Here is a 19857-nt window from a genome sequence, read left to right as displayed (position 1 = left end):
TTATGTTTGTTTAGCTGCTCATTTTCCACAAAAATGGAGGTCTTCATAAGAAAACCACACATATTGCAAACAACACTGTTTACACAGGTGTTTCTGAACATGTTCAGGTGAAAGCCAAAATCCAAAAACATGACAAAAATTAAATGAACAAATTCAAAAGAAAACAAAAAACAATAAAACAAACCAAAAAACATGTTGCATTTATGGTATGAGTAAACCCAAACTAATAATAAATGGTAGCTAAAGGAAAAAATAAAATGCTAAAACACTTACGGATTTTTTGTTTTCCTTTTTTTCTTTTACAGTGGCTTTATTCAGAAGGGAGTGGCAAGTAGCCTACAGGGCAGAGATGAGCAGAGAGGTCACAGCAGCTATACACAACTGCACTCAGCACAGCCACGGTGCATACAAACACAAAGAAGGAGCAGACAACACAACCACTGCCTTTCTAAGAGCTCATCTACGAACAATATCATTCATGTTCATTTCAGTGATTAAGAAAGCTCTCCAAGCAGAAAGTAAAGCAAAAGCAGTAAAGATGCTACAGTGGAGGAGAGAGAGAGCTCTGGGCCCAAGCAAACAAAGTGTGAAAGAGTGTAAAGATAAGTAAACGCCTGCAGGTAATTAAAGACCAGAACATGAGTGTTGAGAACACAAGTGGGCCATGCAGAAGAGAGCAGAACTTGTGTAGCAAGACTGATGGTTACAGATGATTTGATTGGATGAGTTATCAATTTTTTTCAGTCTGTTTCCCCAGACTGTGTTTTAAATATATGTATCTACTAAACGGAAACTTTTAAGAGTTCACTAGCATAGCAATGACCTCAAAGCTAACTATGTGCCACAAAACTATAATTTCAATTTTTATGGGACTGAACAAGCCAAACATCACAACCCGATCTTCGTGATTACAAACAAGACAAGAAAGGCCATGAAGGGAAAGGACAAGAAAGAAAACAAAACAAGAAACAGGAAAAGAAAAGGTGTTTTTTCATTCAAAGAATTATTTTCCATGCTTAAAAAACAACTTTATGCATCACCGTCCACGAGATGGTGCCCTTGACAGAGTGCAGTAACATCAGAGACGTGAGAAAAACAGTTGGTACCTTCCAATGAAAACTTTGTACTTTTGTTTCAGTAAAAAGACAACTACATAAACACCCCCTTCCATTTCTTTCTATGCAAGTAATAATGAAAAATAACAAAACATTTCAACTGTGGGCTGAATACACTGCTAAGCACTAACATTATATAAATGCATGAAACCCCATGTGTGATATAAATATGGATTGCAGCTGGAAGAATTGTGATTCATACCTGCTAGTGACAGTTTCAAGCACAATCAAAATGTTTCCTTACCAAACTGAATCTGTAATGTCTGTTGTTGCACGTAAAGCAGCAAATGATTTAGCAGATCTTCTTTGACATTTTTTATAATTTTCTGATACATTAAACTTTAATGGGGATACCAGAAGTATGAAGGATTATATGATATGAAAAATTAAAATCATCATCACTCCTTAAACCCAGTCAGTATTAACAAGTTGTCATTTGATTTAACTGAAAATGTTTGCACTTTGTATGCCACAATCCCATTTTGCCATTCAAACAAGAAATTTCATGACAACAGTAACATTTCGAAATTTTTACATATCCCTTTTTCGAAAATTATAATAGCAACATAAAAATAACAACCATGATAACCCTATTGGAAACCAGTTATGTGGTCAGTAAGAACTGACCCACTTGCTTTTATTTAACAGTGATGCATAAAATTGATCAAAAACAATAAAAACTGTCACACTGTTATAAAAGATTTCTATTTCAAATAAATGCTGTTCAATCCTAAAAAAAAAAAAACGTTTCTACAAAAATATTAAGCAGGACAACACAGATATTAAGAGCACCAAATCAACATGCTTAAATGATTTCTAAAGGACCACGTGAGTGAAAACTGGAGTATTTCTGAAAATTCAGCTTTGCCATCACAGGAACAAATTAAAATTTTAAATATATTAAAAATAGATCTTTTAAACTGTAAAAAAATATATTTCACAATATTGTTTATACTGTATTTTTGGTCAAAGAGACTTCTTTCATCAACACATTCACAAGTGTGTATCTGAAGGAAATGGGGGCATTTAAACCGTCTGATCTATTCATACACAAACAGAAAGAGCTGAGCAGTGGCGTGAGAGGATAAGAGCAGGTTCTCTTGTTAGAAGTGACTGGAAGACTGATCAGTGGATGCCCAAGCAAGAAAGACAGCCACAATGCAGTCATTCAGTGGATGCAGTAACAGTGGTGTAAAAAAACCCCCAAAAAAACAAAAAAAAAGGAAATAAAGCAAACGGTCATTAGGCAGTGAGTGTACCTGATACAGACAGTGGCACACACTGCGCAGCTGTGGAGGAAACTCGTTTGAAGAGTTGATAATGGCCAGGAAGAAGCGGTCTGTGATCTGCAGCAGGTTCTTCTGGTTCTCCTCTAGGTTCTCCGCTTGTTCGAGCCTAAAGAGGAGATGAGAAGTTAAATGTTTCAGCAGAATGACAATGATAAAAACTAGTGATCGACCGATATTGATTTTTTATAACCGATACCGATACCAATTATTTGCCCGTCTATGTGCCCGATACCCGATATGCAGAACCGATATTTATTTACTGTTATAAAGTAAATAAATGACTGCGTGAAGTAAGTCCATACTTCACTTTGGTTTTTCCTCCTTTCAGTCATCTTAACAAAAAATGTTTTGAGAATTAGCAGTCTTTCATGCAGGGCTCTAGACTCATTCTTCCCACTGACCTCACTTTTGCGCACGAGCACATAATTTGGTTGCAATTTGTTTTTTGTTTTTGCTACAACATTTGATTAATCAATGCATGCTGATGAACTTTTATCATAGTTTATAGTTATATGGTAACGAAAGTTTTCAACATTCAACTCGTTCTTTTTCATCTGTATTATTTGTGATTTAAATTTTGTGAACAGGAATTCCTTTTTTCGTGCGCTTTTTACTTTCAAATTTGCGATCTTGGTGTCACATTTTACAAGAAAAGATCATTGTCTGTTTTGCTTATATCGATACACCTTTAACTTTTTAAGACTAAAACAAAAGATGGATTCATTGTTATTCTTAATTAAAAAGCGCAACAACAATAAAACAGTACGTTGACAATGACAAACTCTTACATAACATTTATCAACAAAAACGAATAAGACGAGGCATGGCATAGGACACACCACATGCTGTACTATATACCTAGTATATTACAGAATGTTTAGCAAACTCTGAGGAAGCAAATAAATATTAATATATATATTTTTTTAATTAAGGAAAGCCTCCATAGTATAACCTGAGGTAAACAGCAAAGATAACAAGCTTCTCAAAACGAAAACAAAAAGAAAAGTAAAACTAAACTGGCTGTAGCTGACAGGACTTGCATGTTTTTTCTACAAGAATACCACCACGTTCACCTTCTCTGGTTTAAGAAGCGGTCTTTTACTTTAGTTTGAAAACAAATCCATCCGTTGCGCTCCATCCGCGACGCGCACCTTCACGCTCGTGCTGATGCGGCGAGTATAAACCAGGCTCTACCCACTAAGCGCTCGCGCTGAAAGCACCACTCTTCACGTGATCAGTGAAATCTGACTCCTGCTATAATGTGCTGCGGCTGGCAGCGCGCGCTGTATGAAGCAGACGCTTTGGAGCAGCGCAGACCTGGCACTGGTACAAATGCGACCACGTCAAATTTTAACTCGCAAACAATTACCATTTTGGTCGCAGTCTAGAGCCCTGTCATGTTCAATTTAATCTTCGTATTACAACAATAAAAAACATTTTATTTATAAAAAGCTTTAGCAGCAACACTAATATTAGCAGTAAGCAAAATGAACATAGAAAGTCTAATGTTTTCAAATGGAGAAAATAAAGGAAAGGAGTCATATCAACTTCATTTTTAACTTCACTTTTAAAAACAGTTTTTTAAGCTGTTTAATAGGATAAAGAGTGAAGAATAATTCACTGGATAATGTTAATTCACGGAATAATATTCTCTGGAATATTGGAATATAACAAGCATTGTATTTTATTGCATTTCTCAACTGGCATGCTCTAAATTATGCTGCTGACAGAGCGGTTTATCTATGCCTTTACACAGAACTACAAGCTACTCAAACTGCGATCAATCGCGGAGATAATAAATAATTAATTTCCATAGAGTTGTATTAATTTAGATGTTTATAAACGAAATAATGGTTATATAGTAAGTGTTAATACAATTTAGGGTGCTTCAAAAAAGTGAATCTTGTTAAAAGTTACATGCGGTGGCCGTGCTGAGTATTTCTTGAGCATCAACCACTGAGTGAACTGCAATATGAAAGCGGCTTCACGAGACTAATGATGAGCATATAGACAACAGAGAGAGAATTACATTCAATGCTTTTCTTTCCAACATGCAATCATTCATGGCTGTATTATTTAATTCATGCAAAGTTACGTCTTTATTGGGAGAGGACTTGACGGATTAGCTATGTGACTCCGACTTCACGAGACTAATAGACCACAGAGAGAATTAAATTCAGTGCTTTTATTTCCACCATGTGCTAATTCATGGCTGTGTTATTTCAGGCAAAGTTATAGCCTATCTTTATAGGGACAGGGCTTGACAGAGTATCTTATTTATCATATTTCTTAGAGCCAAGTTGCATTTAAACTATATATCAGGCATGTATGTAATACATCTGATTTGTGCATTAATGCCTGTAATATTAAATAGTTTACTAACTACAGCAAATCAAGTACCTGCACGCCGTTGCTGTCTCGTCTCCCCTCAGATGCGCTGCAATTGTGATCCTGCGCGCAATTCTGAAAACGTCCACAAGATGGCGGTGTTTATCGGGGAATCCGATATTACAAAACCGATATTCGATTATGGAAAAATGCTTAAATATCGGGAAAAATATCGGTAAATCGATATATCGGTCGATCTCTAATAAAAACCCATCTGTACTTTGACGAGTGTTTAAATGTACATCATGAAGAACACCTTTAAAGAAGACCTTTTATACCCCTTTTACATTATGTAATACAGGTACAGCTCAAAAAATTTGAATATCGTGAAAACGGTCAATATTTTTTTTCACTCATTTCAGAAAGTGAAACCCATACATTACATATATTCATTACACAGAGTGAAATATTTCAACCCTTTATTTCTTATGGCTTACAGATAATGAAAACCCAAAATTCAGTCTCTCAGAAAATGAGATTATTACATAAGATCAATAAAAAAAAAGGACATTTTAAACAGAAATTTCAGGCTTCTGAAAAGTATATTAATTTTTATGCACTCAATACTTGGTAGGGGCTCCTTTTGCATGAAGAAAAAAAATGAACTTTTTCACGATATTGTAATTTTTTGAGATGTACCTGTAGAAGCCTCAGGTGTCTCCAGAATGTGTCTGTAAAGTTTCAACTCAAAATATCCCACAGATCATTTATTATATCATTTTGTAAATGCCTATTTTGAGTGGAAGCAAAAATGCACTGTTTTCACGCACGTACCTCAGATATTCTGGCAAAAAAACAAAAACATCTGTTTGGTTTTGATTGTATCACACTGAAATCATGTTTTAAACCATATTAGTTTAAACTTCTGATATATGTTTTTTTGAGCGCTCACATCCAAAGTACGCACACAGAAAGCGGCTGTCACATGGCAGGGCAGGGCATGAATCGCTAGCCCGACGTCTCGGGGCTCTTATGTTTTCCAGTCGCGCTACCAAAATGTATCACTGCTCTGCCCGACAGGCTACCTTAAAATACAGGGCTCCCGCAGATCCTTAAAAACTCTTCAATATAGTTGTATCAAACTTAAGGCCATAAAAAGTTTTAAATACGTTAAATGGTATAAGAAATGTCTCAATTATAATTTCAAAAGGTCTTACAGTTGGGGACAGAAAGACAAGAATGGCGTTAGAGCTGGATTAAACTTCAAAAGGCAATGATGTCATTGAAGGAATATGAGCGCTGCACGTTTCAAATCAAAACACAACATGGATGTCTTTATGTGAATGTATCTGAAGGGAAGCGACTGTCCTCAGAAACGTGTTGGTGGCATTGTCCAACCCCTGTTCATACTGTTGATTTTACTTGTGCAGCTCTTAAAATGGGTCATAAATCTGCAGGTACCTTGTAAATTTGTTGATATTTGTGTATTGAAAATATTTTTGACTGACGATTAGACTCCTATCTGATTTTCTATATTTATAAATAAATAAAAATTTTATATATATATATTTATTTATATTTATTTGGGGGGTTAATTCAATAAATTTTCGGGCTACCAAAATCTGAAGAGTACCTGCCCGAAGGGCTACCAGGGGTTTAGACATTTTGAGAGCCCTGCATGGCTTGCGAGAACAAAAACTCAGTTCTCTTTCATGTCTTATTGAGCTTAAACTGTCAAATACACACAAGTTTACAAAAAGAGTCGGGTATGTCTGTGAAGTTAAACCGTTAGGAAAGAAATTGAATGTTTATATTAAATCTTTATGGCAGCAGTGTAATATACAGCATATAAATCAATAAATACTCTGCTCTATTGTCTCCTCTGAGGCTGGGACTATATATATAGTGTTTTGTGCTGAGCTGAAGTAAAAGCTAGACTTGACTAAACATATTAACAATATGAGTTTAACTAGGTAAACATGCCTGGTAGGGTCTACTTCGAAACTGATTTGCTGCCACTCCGGTGTGGTAATAATTCCTCTCAACAGTGGCTCCAGAAGCTTCTGCAGATATGCAGCACCATACACCTGCAAACACAGAAAAGCCTGTTTTTAAGTGCACATACACTATTGTTCAAAAGTTAAATGTGCTATGACTGACACCATTTCACTTTACCTTAAAGCAAAAGGTCATAATCTTGCTGGCTAGGCTGTTTCCTCTGAAGAGGGTCTGCATAGAGTCGGCCAGCTCCACCTCTTTTGAGAACATGTTCCACAGCAGCTGATACAGCAGATGGCGAGAGTCGAACAGTGTCACCAACACCCTGGCCAGCTCATCCTGAAAACCATCAGAACATTGAGCACAACAGCTCTCTAATGGCCAACAATACACCCAATGCATTACTCGCTGAACAAAACAGAGTTAAATGGATAGCGTATTTTAGAGAATGCTGGGAACCAAACAACATTGGATGCCACTGATGGGTCTTACTCATGGTCCACAGAAGAAAGTTAGTCATACAGTTTTGAAACAACATAAGGTTGAGTAAATTATGACAAAATCTAAATTTTTGGGTGAACTATACCTTTAAGGCCTGTTCATAATGGCATATGAAGAAACTGTAACATAAAATGACTATTTTCTGCATCAAAAACAATTCACATTAAATTTTCATTATTGTGTTAAATACCTTAATATTTTTAATGCATTTTTTAGCACCTAAATCTAGCTTCTGTGTAAGAAAAAAAGATTATAAATATAAAAAGTTTGCTTTAAAACCTTTTCCTGCATACTTTTTAAGTAGACGTTAGCTCTGTTTAATTCTTATTTTGTCAAAACTGTAAAGGTTAAACAAAGTTTTTAATATCTCTTACCCATTGAGAGCAAGGGACCACATTGGCCAGTGCCATGGCTATGGGCAGCTCGCCCTGGTCTCCCATCATGGTGACCAGCTCAACAAGTCTCTCAAAGCGGTCTGCAAGCACAGTCTCTGCGAGCGTGTCGAACTCTGTCCCTTGCTGAAGGATCTTAGTGAGCACCTCCATGAACGTAGCTCGCGTCTGCAGGTCCTTATGGTACCCAAGACCTGTTCAAAGAGATCAGAATCACTGCCTTCAGTCAAAACAACTTAAGTATAATAAGAATCCATGATAAAGTTAGTGTTTCTCACCAATGGAGTGCATCAGACCGCTGTCAACATTAGCATTGAGCAGATTAGACATGGCCAGCACGGTACAGTGCCGCAGAGATGCCAGTCGTCTGGACATCCCACGTTTCCGCCCTGCCACCTGCTGGCCATCTTCCTCGACCTCGCTGCAGTCATTCAACAGGTTCATGAACAGCGTAAAGTATCTAAAGGAGGAAGAGAAGAGATTATGGACTAAAAATGGACCTTAAAAGACAAAACAAAAGAGTTGGATGAATGATCCTACTTCAGGAAGAGCTGAGACTTGGCCTCCATGAGCTCAACGCCATCACCCTCCTCAGGCTGCAGGGGAAGACCAGCCAACAGAGACACTACTGCCTCCATACTCGCCTGGTCCAGATCCCTGCCCGTTCACAAAAACACAGCATGAGAAAAGAACAAAGTAAAAGTTCTCAGGCTTGACGCCACTACACATACAGTCAAGGCCAAAAATATCGGCACCCTTGGTAAATATGATAAAAGGCGGCTGTGAAAATTAATCTGCATTGTTAATCCTTTTGATCTTTTATTTTAAAAATTCACAAAAATCTAACCTTTCATTGGATAATAAGAATTTAAAATGGGGGGAAATATCATTATGAAATAAATGTTTTTCTTAAATACACGTTGGACAATTATTGGCACCCCTAGTAATTCTTATGAGTATATTCCCATTCATATTCACAGTTTTGAGCACTCCAGGGTGATTATGAACATGAAATTATCCAGCAATGGCTTCCTGTTTCACAGAAATATAAATAGGAGGGAAAACAAAGCCCAAATTCCCTTAATCATCCATCACAATGAGAAAAACCAAAGAAAATTCTGCAGCAAAACATAATTGAGCTTCACAAATTAGCCAAGTGGCTTTAAGAAAAGAGCTAGAGCAGAACAATAATTAAGAATTTCCAACCAACATAAGACGTTACGAAACTGCCTGGAAGAGGACATGTGTCTATATTGTCCTAATGCATGGTGAGGAGGAGAGTTTGAGTGGCTAAAGACTCTCCAAAGACCACAGCTGGAGAATTGCAGAAAGTAGTTGAGTCCTTCTCTTCTTATAATCTTATAATGGGCCATGCTTGGATCTTCCAACCGTACAATAATCCAAACATAAACCTCAAAAACAACACAAAAATGGGTCACCGAGCACAAAACCAAGCTTCTGCTACGGCCATTCCAGTCCTCTGACCGGAACCCTGTAGAAAATGAGTGAGGTGAACTGAAGAGAAGCACCACCGACATGGAGCTGGGAGTCTGAAGGGTCTGGAGAGATTCTGGATGAAGGAATGGTCTCTGATCTCGTCATGTGTTCTCTAATCTCATCAGGCATTATAGGAGAAAATTTACAGCTGTTAAACTGGTAAATGGAGGTTTCAAACAGTATCGAATAAAAGGGAGCCGTTAATTGTGGCCAATGTGTATTAGAGAAAAACATTTCATAATGATATTTCCCCCCCATTTTAAATTCTTATTATTCAATGAAATGTAAAATTGTGAATTTTCTAAATAAAAGATCAAAAGGATTAACAATACAGATTAATTTTCACAGCCTTCTTTGATCATATTTACCAAGGGTGCTGATATTTTTGGCCATGACTGTATTATAAACGGCAGGAAAATACAAAGACGATACCGGGTCAGACATTTGACGTCATCATCTGCTGCTTGATTAGATGTTCCCATCACCCAATCTGTGAGGTACTCCACCATTTTATTTCTAGGAAAAGCAGAAATGTCAGTCATCTCATGAACTCACAATTCACAAACTCAATCATCATAACAAATTGGCAATTTTGTCGGTTCAGGGTCAGTTATATTTTTTTTTAAAGAAAAGTATACTTTTATTCAGCAAGGACAACTTTAATTAAACAAAAATGACATTAAAGACATTTAAACAGTTGCAAAAGACTTCTATTTCACAAATGCTGTTCTTTTGAACATATATATTAATTGAATATATATTTCAATTTAATTTCAAATTACATATAAACTACATTTACATTTACATTTATTCATTTAGCTGACGCTTTTATCCAAAGCGACTTACAATTGCTATATATGTCAGAGGTCACACGCCTCTGGAGCAACTAGGGGGTTAAGTGTCTTGCTCAGGGACACATTGGTGTCTCACAGTGTTTTCGAACCCGGGTCTCTCACACCAAAGGCTTATGTCTTATCCACTGCGCCATCACCACCCCAACTACAAATATCCAAGCTACAAAAGTTAATCAGCGATTAGAGGAGTTCTCTTTTTTCTTCTTTCTACTGGCAGTCTGAAGCATCTCTGCGTGTGTCTGCAGCTGAATGCGCAGCCTTTCAAACTATACGTTACTTTATTTGATCATTTTCGTCCAGTGTTTGTGCTATTTCTCGCCAGACATTATGACTGATAACACTGTCTCTATACTCTGTTAAACTAGAGTTGTGGATATCTCTTAACTCCCTCATAAACGCTTGTCAACACTGCAGTCTAATGATGTTGCAGTCTCCATAGATTGTTGTTGTTACGTCTCTTTCTTTTCTTTTTCGTTTGGCCTGGGCCAGTGTTGCCACCTTGTGGACAACAATTCATGGTAATATATGCGACCTGCACGCACTTCTCCCTTGGGCAGGATGAAGATGACTGGCGGACCAGATTTGCCCCTTGAATAGCTTAAGGATTATATTATATTATTTATTTATAATATATACATCTCATGGTTTCAACAAAAATATTAAGCAGCAAAAACATTTCAAAATAAGCAAATATTCAGCTACGCCATCATAGGTGAAGCTGAATATTTCACAATATTAATGGTTTTATTGTATTTATGAGCAAATAAATGCAGCCTTGGTAAGCATAAGAGACTTCTTTCTAAAACAAATTATTTTTTTTTAACCTGAATTTCATCTCTTGGCAGAAGGAGAGGTCGTCCCTGCGTTCCATCATCACCTCCACTAGCTGGCACAGCTTAGTTTTGATCTGAATAGCGTGGACAACATTCCCTAAAACACGCACATACCTGAGAGTGGGAGCATAAAGAAAAATCCTTTAATGGAAAAATAAACTTCTTAATGCTCTTTTTATTAAAATGCCATGCAAACCCAGTGTTTATACTAACATTTTTTCCTAACCTCTTTTTTTTTTTTTTAAAGAGCATAGTAAAGTGTAAATCAAAGTCTCACCTAACCAGGTTGAGCATCATGGTCTCAATGCTGGCTTGACCGAGGTGCTCTGAGCTTCCTTCAGTGTGACTGTCAAGCAGGTTCTTCATGATGGCGATGGTCTGCTCTACAAACAGCGTGTTTGGGTCTGTAATGGAAACCTGAAGAAGAAATTGAGAAAGAACAAAGATGCTGGCACAGAATGTGGCTGAGGCCTATGCAGAATGTGATGTGATACTGATAATAAGATCTGAAATGAAAACATTACTGCATTTACAAAAGATTCCAGTGTTTAATGCATGTTAGATCATTCTAGATTAAATAGATCACTAAATGCTAATGGGACAGTATTTAAAAGGAGTGCAATGTCTGGATTGATCTGACAATAACCAGGTTTCCATCCAAGGATTTATTTTCGAAAAAATATTTAGCGCTTTAAAATATTTACGATATAGCTGATGGAAATGCCAATTATCGATTAAATTTCTCCTGTGTCGACAAAATCTTTTTCCGTTTAACTTTAGTGCATAAATTCCATATCGATACTTCAAATGTCGCAAGAATGTGTTTGGAAACACTTTTTGTCGAGAAAAGGGGTTTTAACGCAAATAAATGTGGTGTCACATGACAGAATTAGCCTATAGGCAGCGTTCGTGTACATGGTGTTGCTCACTTTAAAGCACCATTTCCCTGTAGTTGAAAAGGGCATTAAATCATATTCATATTATTCAATTGTATGACATGAGCAGGCTGCGTTGTGGAGGCTATGCGCCGGCACGATCGCTTGTGGGGTTTTTGGGGGGGGTTCTTGTAAAAGTGGAAACAACTTGCACTAACCTACTCCTTCATTTGTGGTCATATAAGAGAAAGACATTATTCAAAACTATTCAAAATATTTATTTTATTTGTGTACATTCACAATTAAAAGCAAAACGTACTTTTGTGAAATAAAGGAAAACTGCCGCTTTCTCAAGAGTGCATCACAAAAATTAACCGAAATTCAAAAATGAACCGAAATTCTGCATATAGGCTGTTAATTGTTGCAGTTTTTTTTCCTTTTGTTTTGTTAATTCATTAATTATTTAGAAAAATCTATTTTGCATATGGGCCTGTTTCTTTTATACATAAAAGCTTATGTTTTTCTCTGTTCGCAGAAGCGCTGCAGGTGCGTGAATCCTCACGTTCAGGTTGTTTATGCTGCTTTTTACGTGTATAAAATGAATACCTGGAAAACAAATTTAGGTATTTGTAATGGGTCAAGCCACCTATCAATTTAAATTTTAATTGTAATTTAACAATCTTGTCGGTTAACATGACGGTCGGTTAGGAGAAATAAAATAATCGGAATGAACATTCATATTTCCTATTATCAGAATAAATGATAATAATACAACTGCAACTGTTTATGATCATTGCTTGATTATCAACAGTGGCCTATCTATCTAGTCTATAACAAAGTACACAAAGAAAAAAAAAAAAACTCATGACACTTATAATTATGTATGGAAACAGCTCAAGGGAAACATTTTTTTGCGATACACCAAAACTTATGCGACAATTCCTTTTTGTAGGGATGACGTCATGACACACACCATTTTATCGGTAAAAGGCCAGTTGGATGGAAACAGGCTGTAGACAGCAAATTTCGCAAAGTTTTTTTTAACGCATATCTCTTTGTCGATACCAAAACAGCGCAAAATCTGGATGGAAACTTGATTAATGTTGGTATTCAGCAACCTTGTGTCCAAAACTGTACATGACAGTTATAAGTTGCTTATAAGTTGCTTTATAAGTTGAGTAATTTGTTTTATTTGTTGCCAGTGTGTTATATAGAAAATTAAGCATAAATTTAGGAGCACTTTTGCATTGAGGCTTCTTCATGAAAATTAGATACTGTTGATCTGAATTTACAATCATTTACAAATATTCACTAAATGTGTTCAAATATTTAAATATGCCACAAATAAATATTTAAACATACAAAAATTATAACAAATAGAAATACACACTCATATACAAAAATATAAATATACAGTATAACAAATATAACACCTTAATCTGCAAAAAGCATTAATGCTTCAAAATAAATGTAATTATATAATGATTTTACAATAATTTATTTTCATTATGAAATTCCTAAATTATTTATAATAAAACATTTGCTTTATGTGCAGTATTAACCAGTTCTTTGTGAGAATGATCTTTATGTTCTAAATTTGTTAACTTACACCGCCACATATATGAAATAAAAATATAAAGCAAACTACTTCTAAAACAATATCTAATCCTACAGCTGCATGCCATGATTATAATCTCTTACCGGACCCTGGGTCTCAAAAAATCGTCCGATGCTGTTGCGTAGCTTGGTGAAGAGCATGGGGAAGAGAGCTGGACTGAGTTCCAGTCCCACAAGGTCTTTGACGTTGGTTCGAATCTGCACGCCCACCTTTTCATGTGTACAGACCATGAGACCCAGCAGACGGTCCAGAAACCTGTTAAGAGACGTCTCGCTGTTCACCTCACAAGAGCCCATAGAGATCATGGAGCCCTTGCGTTCGGTTAGGGGGCCCATAGGAGGACTGTAGGTGCCTAGGCTAGGGGTGCTGCGCTGCTGGAGACAAACCCCTCCCAGGGCACACAAGAAACCAGTCATGTTGATCCACTCCTGAGGACAGAGAGAAAGTAGTTTGTAGAGGGGGAAAAAAGTTATATACCTTACTGATTAACATTCTTTTAACTACCTGTCCATCTTCCACTTTGTTTTTTGGGTGGTTGAGTATCTGTTTAGTAGCTTGCTCCCATTTTGCATATGTGTCTTCCCATGCCTAAGATTGAAAAAGTTCAAATTTGAGTCAACTTAAATGAACTGAGAAGCTGCAAAAAAGTTGCAATGGATCTGAATGATTAGCAATGCCTGAAAAAACAAACAAATTACATCTTAAATTCACATAAATTGACAAAAAGAAATCCTTACCTCTACATTTCCAGCTGTAGGGCGTTTTATCCTCCTTAATAACGCCATCACTCTCTTCTGAAGTGTGTTGCGACCTGAATGCACAAATGCACATATAGTTTGCAAGCGGTTTTATTTTACAGTAAGACCAAAAAAAAATTTTTCCAAGAATCCACGCCACTAAATTATAATGTTAATCAGAATTTATGAGTATCAGTATCAAACATCATATTCATGGGCAAAAACTAATTAACTAAATATATGTATTATTACAATATCAAATGCTATTTTCTTTATATATCCATAAATCCACATAAGAATTCATGACCACAAATAAAAAAATTAAAAATATACATTTACTTAGCCACACTGGTATTAATAGTTTTACAAACACATTACCACATTAGTAATCATGATCATAAATTAATAAATACAATTATCAAATTGTATAGTCAAAATCAATTTATTTAGCTACATCAATATCAAATAAATAAAAATATATACATGTATAAATATGATTAAACATCTCGCATTACAATAACTAACCATGATCTTTCAGAGTAGTATGTGATAGAAATTCTACAATTGTTCCAGGTAAAACGTTTCATAAAACCTCAAACCATAAGATGTCCATGTTCACATCAGTGGCTTTCAACACTAGCTGAATTTGTGGGGGGGGGGGGGGGGGGGAGTGTCCCTAAAGCTTAAAGCTACCAGTCTAATCCTATGTCACAGAGACTGTTGTACTACTAACCTGTAGCCATCATATTGCTGACAGAAGCGAGCTCTATAAAGGTGTTGTAGTTGGGCAGGATCATGTGCACGGGCAGCTCGTCCACACTGCAGCGGATGTCCGCCTCCTCACAGAGATGCCGGAAGCAGGACATGGCCACCAACACAGCCTCTGCATCAGGGCTCCACAGGAAGGTGTAAAGACACACCTCCAGCTTGGTCTGAGCCTGTTTGCTGATGGGGATGAGACTGCCCTGTGTGGCACACTCCTGCAGAACAATGAGACATGAATGAGTGCATTTTCTCTGAGTGGATTCATTTTCATGTTCAGACAGAATGGGTGTTTACCTTGCTCTTTAAGAGAAACTTGTTTCTACATATGAGAATCTCCCGGAGCCACTTCAGTATCTCTGTACTGTTGATCATCTGATGTCCAATCAGCTTCTTGCAGTTCAGAAATAAGACCTGGGAGCTGAGAGGGGAGTAAGGAGAATATAGTCAGATAATTTTTCTACTTGCCAACTTCACCTCAGCCAATCTCTTTATACCCACCTGATGTCCCAGAAGGTCTCAATGGGTGCGTCAGGGTTCCACAGCTCTATAGTTTCTGGCTGATGTAACACCAACAGTGCCTGGGTAAGAATACAAGAATGAGTAAGAGATGCACAACCATAAGAATTCAAAGTAGCAGTGTTATAGTATCATCCATATACTATTAATTATGTATTTTTATGTGCTTTTGTCATTTATATAAGATTGAAATATTAAAACAAAGCTTTAATATATTTTTTATTTTGGTTGTAGCAATTTTAGCAGAATCTAATACTTAAATTTTATAGTGCCTATAAAAAGTCTTCATACCCCTTCATTTTTGATCACTTTTTTATGTTGCAGCTTTATGTTAAACTGCTTTGAGTGACTTTTTTTCCACATTAATCTACACTCCATACACCATAATGACAAAGCAAAAACAGAATCGTCACAACTTCGTAAATTAATAAAAAAATAAAAAAAACTGAAATAAGTACTTTACATAAGTCTTCATACCCTTAACTCAGTACTTAGCTGAAGCACCTTTACAGCCTCAGGTCTTTTTGGGTATGATACGGCAATCTTTACACATTACACAGGTCGGATGGGGGCACATGCACATTTTCAGGTTTCTCCAGAAATATTTGATTGCATTCAAGCCCTGGCTGTGGCTGGGCCACTCAAGGACATTCACAGAGTTGTCTATAAGCCACTCTTGCTGTGTGCTTAGGGTCATTTTCCTGTTGAAAGGTGGATCTTCTGCCCAGTCTGAGGTTCTGAATGCTCTGGACTGGGTTTTCATTAAGGCTATCTTTATATTTTGGTGCACTGAGCTTTTCTTCTTCTATTCTGAATTGTCCCTCAGTCCTTGCCGCTGAAAAACAGCCCCACAGCATGAGGCTGCTACCAGCACACTTTACTTTTGGGATGGTACTCTGCAGGTGATGAGCAGAGCTGGTTTCCTTCAAACTGAATTGAGGTTCAAACCAGAGAATCTCGTTTCTCACAGTCTGAGGGTCCTTTAGATACTTTTTTGCAAATTCCAAGTGTGTTTTCATGTGTCTTCACTTAGGAGAGGATTGTTTCTGGCCACACTGCCATAAAGCCCAGATCAGCGGAGTGTTGCAGTGATGTTTGTCCTTCTGTAGGTTTCTCCCACCTCCACATATGATCGTGGAGCTCAACTAGAGTGACCAGAGCTTCTTGGTCGCCAGTCTAGATAAGACCCTTCTCCATGAATTGTTCAGTTTGGCCAGGAGGCCAGCTCTAGGAAGAGTCCTGGTTTTTCCAAACTTCTTCCATTAAGGGTAACGGAGACTACATGCTTCTGTGACCCTTCAATGCAGCAGAATTTATGAACCCTTCCCCAGGTGTGTGGTTTGATGCAATCCTGTCTCTGAGCTATACAGACAGTTTGTTTGACCTCAGAGCTTGGTTTTTGCTCTGATATGCATTTTCAGCTATTAGACTTTTTATTAAGATGTGTGCCTTTCCAAATCATACCCATTCAATTGAATTTGCCACAGGTTAACTTAACTCGAAGTGCAGTAACATCTACAAGCAATGTGAATGCTCCTCAGCTAAATTCCAACTGTCCCAGATAAGGGTATGATTACTTATGCAATGGAATTAAGTTTTTTTATTTTTAATAAATTTGCAAAGATGTTAAAAACCTGTTTTTTGCTTTGCCATTATGGTGTATGGAGTGTAGATTGATGTGGGAAAAAAATAAATTTAAAGCAGTTTAACATAAGGCAGCATCATTATAAAATGTGAAAAAAAAATGAAGGGCTATGAAGACTTTTTATAGGCACTGTATATCTTTATTTCAGTTACCAAAAGCAACTTTAAAGTATTAGTTTTTGGTTAACAATACCAAATAGGAGGTTCAAAGAAACCCCTAGTCTTACCTCCATGGCTTCCTGTGAAAGCTCAGCACTGTGATTGAGAGGAACCAGCTGAACCAGACCTTTGATGAGCTCAGCTGTGCTGTTCTGGATCTCTTGACCTGGTTTCCCTGGGTTCTGAAGGTGAGAAAATGCAACTAGTGGAGTCAAATTTGATCAGAATCATACTTAAACTACAAGTCTACTGCTAAGCTTAGATATTTCAACAGACCATTTTAGGCCAAATCACAGTTCATTTCAAATCATGTTAAGAAAAGACTGCAAAAAAGAACCAGTCTTCTTCAGGCAAAAAAGGGGAAAAGAAATGAATAAATCCACATGTAAATCCTAATCTGGATAATCCAGGATTTGAACCAATACAATTTTAAAATGTGTATTATAAACAGATATATATCGCGTATAATTATATACAACTATAGCGCGTATTTTCCTATTTTTAAACAGGTGATTTAAATAATCAAATAATAAATAGGATTATACATTATAAAATATGCTTGGAATAATAAGAATACATTTTACATAAGTATTTTTAAATACATTTTCCACAATAATAAGAATAAATTTGTAAATAAAATTCATTTTATTTACGGCACACAATGTGACTGGCCACGTGAGCAGCGTGTTCTCTGGTTCGTAGGATCACAGAACTCGCTCCTCCACTGTGAATAAATCGCCATCCGAATCCATGAGTTTTATCACTGAGGTGATATACAAATTTATTTTTACAGACTTCCATATGAGAAACAATTACCGTCCGAATCGGGCTTTAGCCTAATATGCAGAGACAACTCTTAAGATAACTTTATTACAAAAGGTAACTCGTTATAATTTTAACAGAAGCTAAATGACTATTTTATACATATTTCCAGTCAAATACTCACGTGCAGCATTAGTTTGGGGTCAGCGTGGATGAGTTTGACGAGGGCCAGCAGAAGAGAACGTGAGTCAAGGTCAGTGGACTTCTCCTTGAACTTTAAACTTGTCGTCATTTTCTCTTTGAATGTCAGACTCTGAAAAAAAAATAAAGAACAAAATAAGCAACTTTAACAACAAAGACCAATGCTTTGCTATACATCATAAAACATGTGTAAATGATTGTGTCTTACTGATGTCATCCTCAGAGGTGGATGGGCACCGAGACTCTGAACCACTCGGCCCAATGTGTCTGCAAACATGGTGCGCAGTTCTCCTGAGTAGCAGTAGATGGCGTCAATCTTCGGCCACCAGTCCAGGTGTGACTAGCAAGAAAATAAATGTGAAACATTAATAAGTAATAAACTACAAAATTACTCCACTCCTATAGCGTCACAAGAGAGAGAGAGTCACTGGCAGCGGTCCCAAAACGCATTTTATCATGAACAATCATCAACACTCATGCAGAATGCTGACACTTTTGGAGATCATCTATTTATATAATTGGTGTACCGTTTATTTAAAGTTGCATTTAATTTGCATAATATTACAATTTAAAATAAAAAATTAGAATTATTTGCATAACATTTAAAAATAATTTTGCATTGTGTGAATGTCCATACAGAGATCATACTTACATTGGTGATAATTTTGTGCAGGGAGTTGACCAGGACGAAATGGAAGGTAGGAGGAGAAGTCGAGGCCAGGCATACCTAGAAAAGAAAATAATTTATTCAACAACAACAAAAACTCTGTGTAGATATTAGTACATGTTAGTTATGGCAATGATTTTAAGTTTGTCCTTGAAATGAATGTTGACTAACTAAATACGCTGTGATAGTAATAATATTAAATCTCTTGCTAGTGATTGTTTATTAATTGCTATAATATCCTTATGATATCCTTTGCAAAATGCTGGAAACTCTTGAGATTCAACAACCGAGCTTACCTTAAAATGCTGGTTGTTACGAGGATTGACACGATAACATGACACAAAGCAGTCAATCATCAAATCCACATCAGCGCTCTGGCAGCCTGCACCCCTCGAGAATGGCTTAGTAGGGTTAAACAGAAGACCCTGGGAGAGAAGAGAGAGCAAAGTTGAAGACAGCTAGAAACACAGAAATAAATGTTCTTCAGTCCCTTCAGACATGCATTGCTCTGTGATTTACTCAAAAAATGGTCCTCTTCACCTTAAGGTCCATGACGATGGACTGAACTAGGAGAAAGATGACGGAATTGTCCTCCCAGTTGATGTAGGTGCAGGCTTTGCAGAGTTTGACGCATGCAACGGCCGCACTCTCGGTCAACTGTCTGCTGCCGCTGTGCTGTCCCAGAGCCTTCCGTAAACTGTCCACAAATGACTTCTGTTGAAGACAACAAAATAGCTAGATGTGTCACCAAACCATCAGTATGCACAGAATATATGTCTGTGACTGGTTCCAATGCTAAATAAAATTCTACATAAATGACTTTGCATACAACAGGAGAAGTAAATAAAAGATGCAGGAATAGAAGTCCAATTCACTGTGTGACCTCTGACCTTGTTAGCTTTCTCCTCCCCCCCTACTTCTTTGGTAATGCTCTGAGTGATCTCTGGACAGAGGATGAGGAGGATGATCTGTAGTGGCCACACAGCAGCCTTTCTCTTTGCGCTCTCTGCAAAACTGTCCACCAAGTCGAACAGTTTTTCTGCACAGTCTGTATACACAGAAACACACGGTTTAATTGTTACACATCTAAACTTGGACTTCAAAAA

The 19857-nt window shown here is 37.0% G+C and overlaps 1 protein-coding gene across 3 annotated transcripts in view; it reads right to left on the bottom strand.

The window, feature by feature from the left end:
• Positions 1-19857, bottom strand: part of LOC306854451 (neurofibromin-like) — a 79763-nt gene that overhangs the window by 46643 nt on the left and 13263 nt on the right. For 2 of the 3 annotated variants that reach the window (XM_079392443.1, XM_079392444.1), the window contains exons 8-30: positions 19642-19799; positions 19292-19465; positions 19048-19176; positions 18737-18811; positions 18293-18424; positions 18068-18196; positions 17190-17303; positions 15301-15380; positions 15097-15220; positions 14771-15017; positions 14038-14111; positions 13805-13888; positions 13384-13728; positions 11085-11224; positions 10799-10921; positions 9553-9636; positions 8164-8280; positions 7902-8083; positions 7606-7817; positions 6908-7069; positions 6716-6819; positions 2375-2510; positions 274-336 (exon numbers count right to left, since the gene is read on the bottom strand). In XM_079392443.1, the coding sequence (XP_079248569.1) occupies positions 274-336; positions 2375-2510; positions 6716-6819; positions 6908-7069; positions 7606-7817; positions 7902-8083; positions 8164-8280; positions 9553-9636; positions 10799-10921; positions 11085-11224; positions 13384-13728; positions 13805-13888; positions 14038-14111; positions 14771-15017; positions 15097-15220; positions 15301-15380; positions 17190-17303; positions 18068-18196; positions 18293-18424; positions 18737-18811; positions 19048-19176; positions 19292-19465; positions 19642-19799 (3188 nt within the window). The remainder of the gene's footprint in view (positions 1-273; positions 337-2374; positions 2511-6715; positions 6820-6907; positions 7070-7605; positions 7818-7901; positions 8084-8163; positions 8281-9552; positions 9637-10798; positions 10922-11084; positions 11225-13383; positions 13729-13804; positions 13889-14037; positions 14112-14770; positions 15018-15096; positions 15221-15300; positions 15381-17189; positions 17304-18067; positions 18197-18292; positions 18425-18736; positions 18812-19047; positions 19177-19291; positions 19466-19641; positions 19800-19857) is intronic. The other variant, XM_079392445.1, reaches the window with a different exon arrangement.

Source organism: Barbus barbus, assembly GCF_936440315.1.
Source record: "Barbus barbus genome assembly, chromosome: 34".
Taxonomy (NCBI): domain Eukaryota; kingdom Metazoa; phylum Chordata; class Actinopteri; order Cypriniformes; family Cyprinidae; genus Barbus; species Barbus barbus.
The sequence above is the reverse complement of the archived record's forward strand: the minus strand, read 5'-3'. Positions and strand labels throughout refer to the sequence as shown.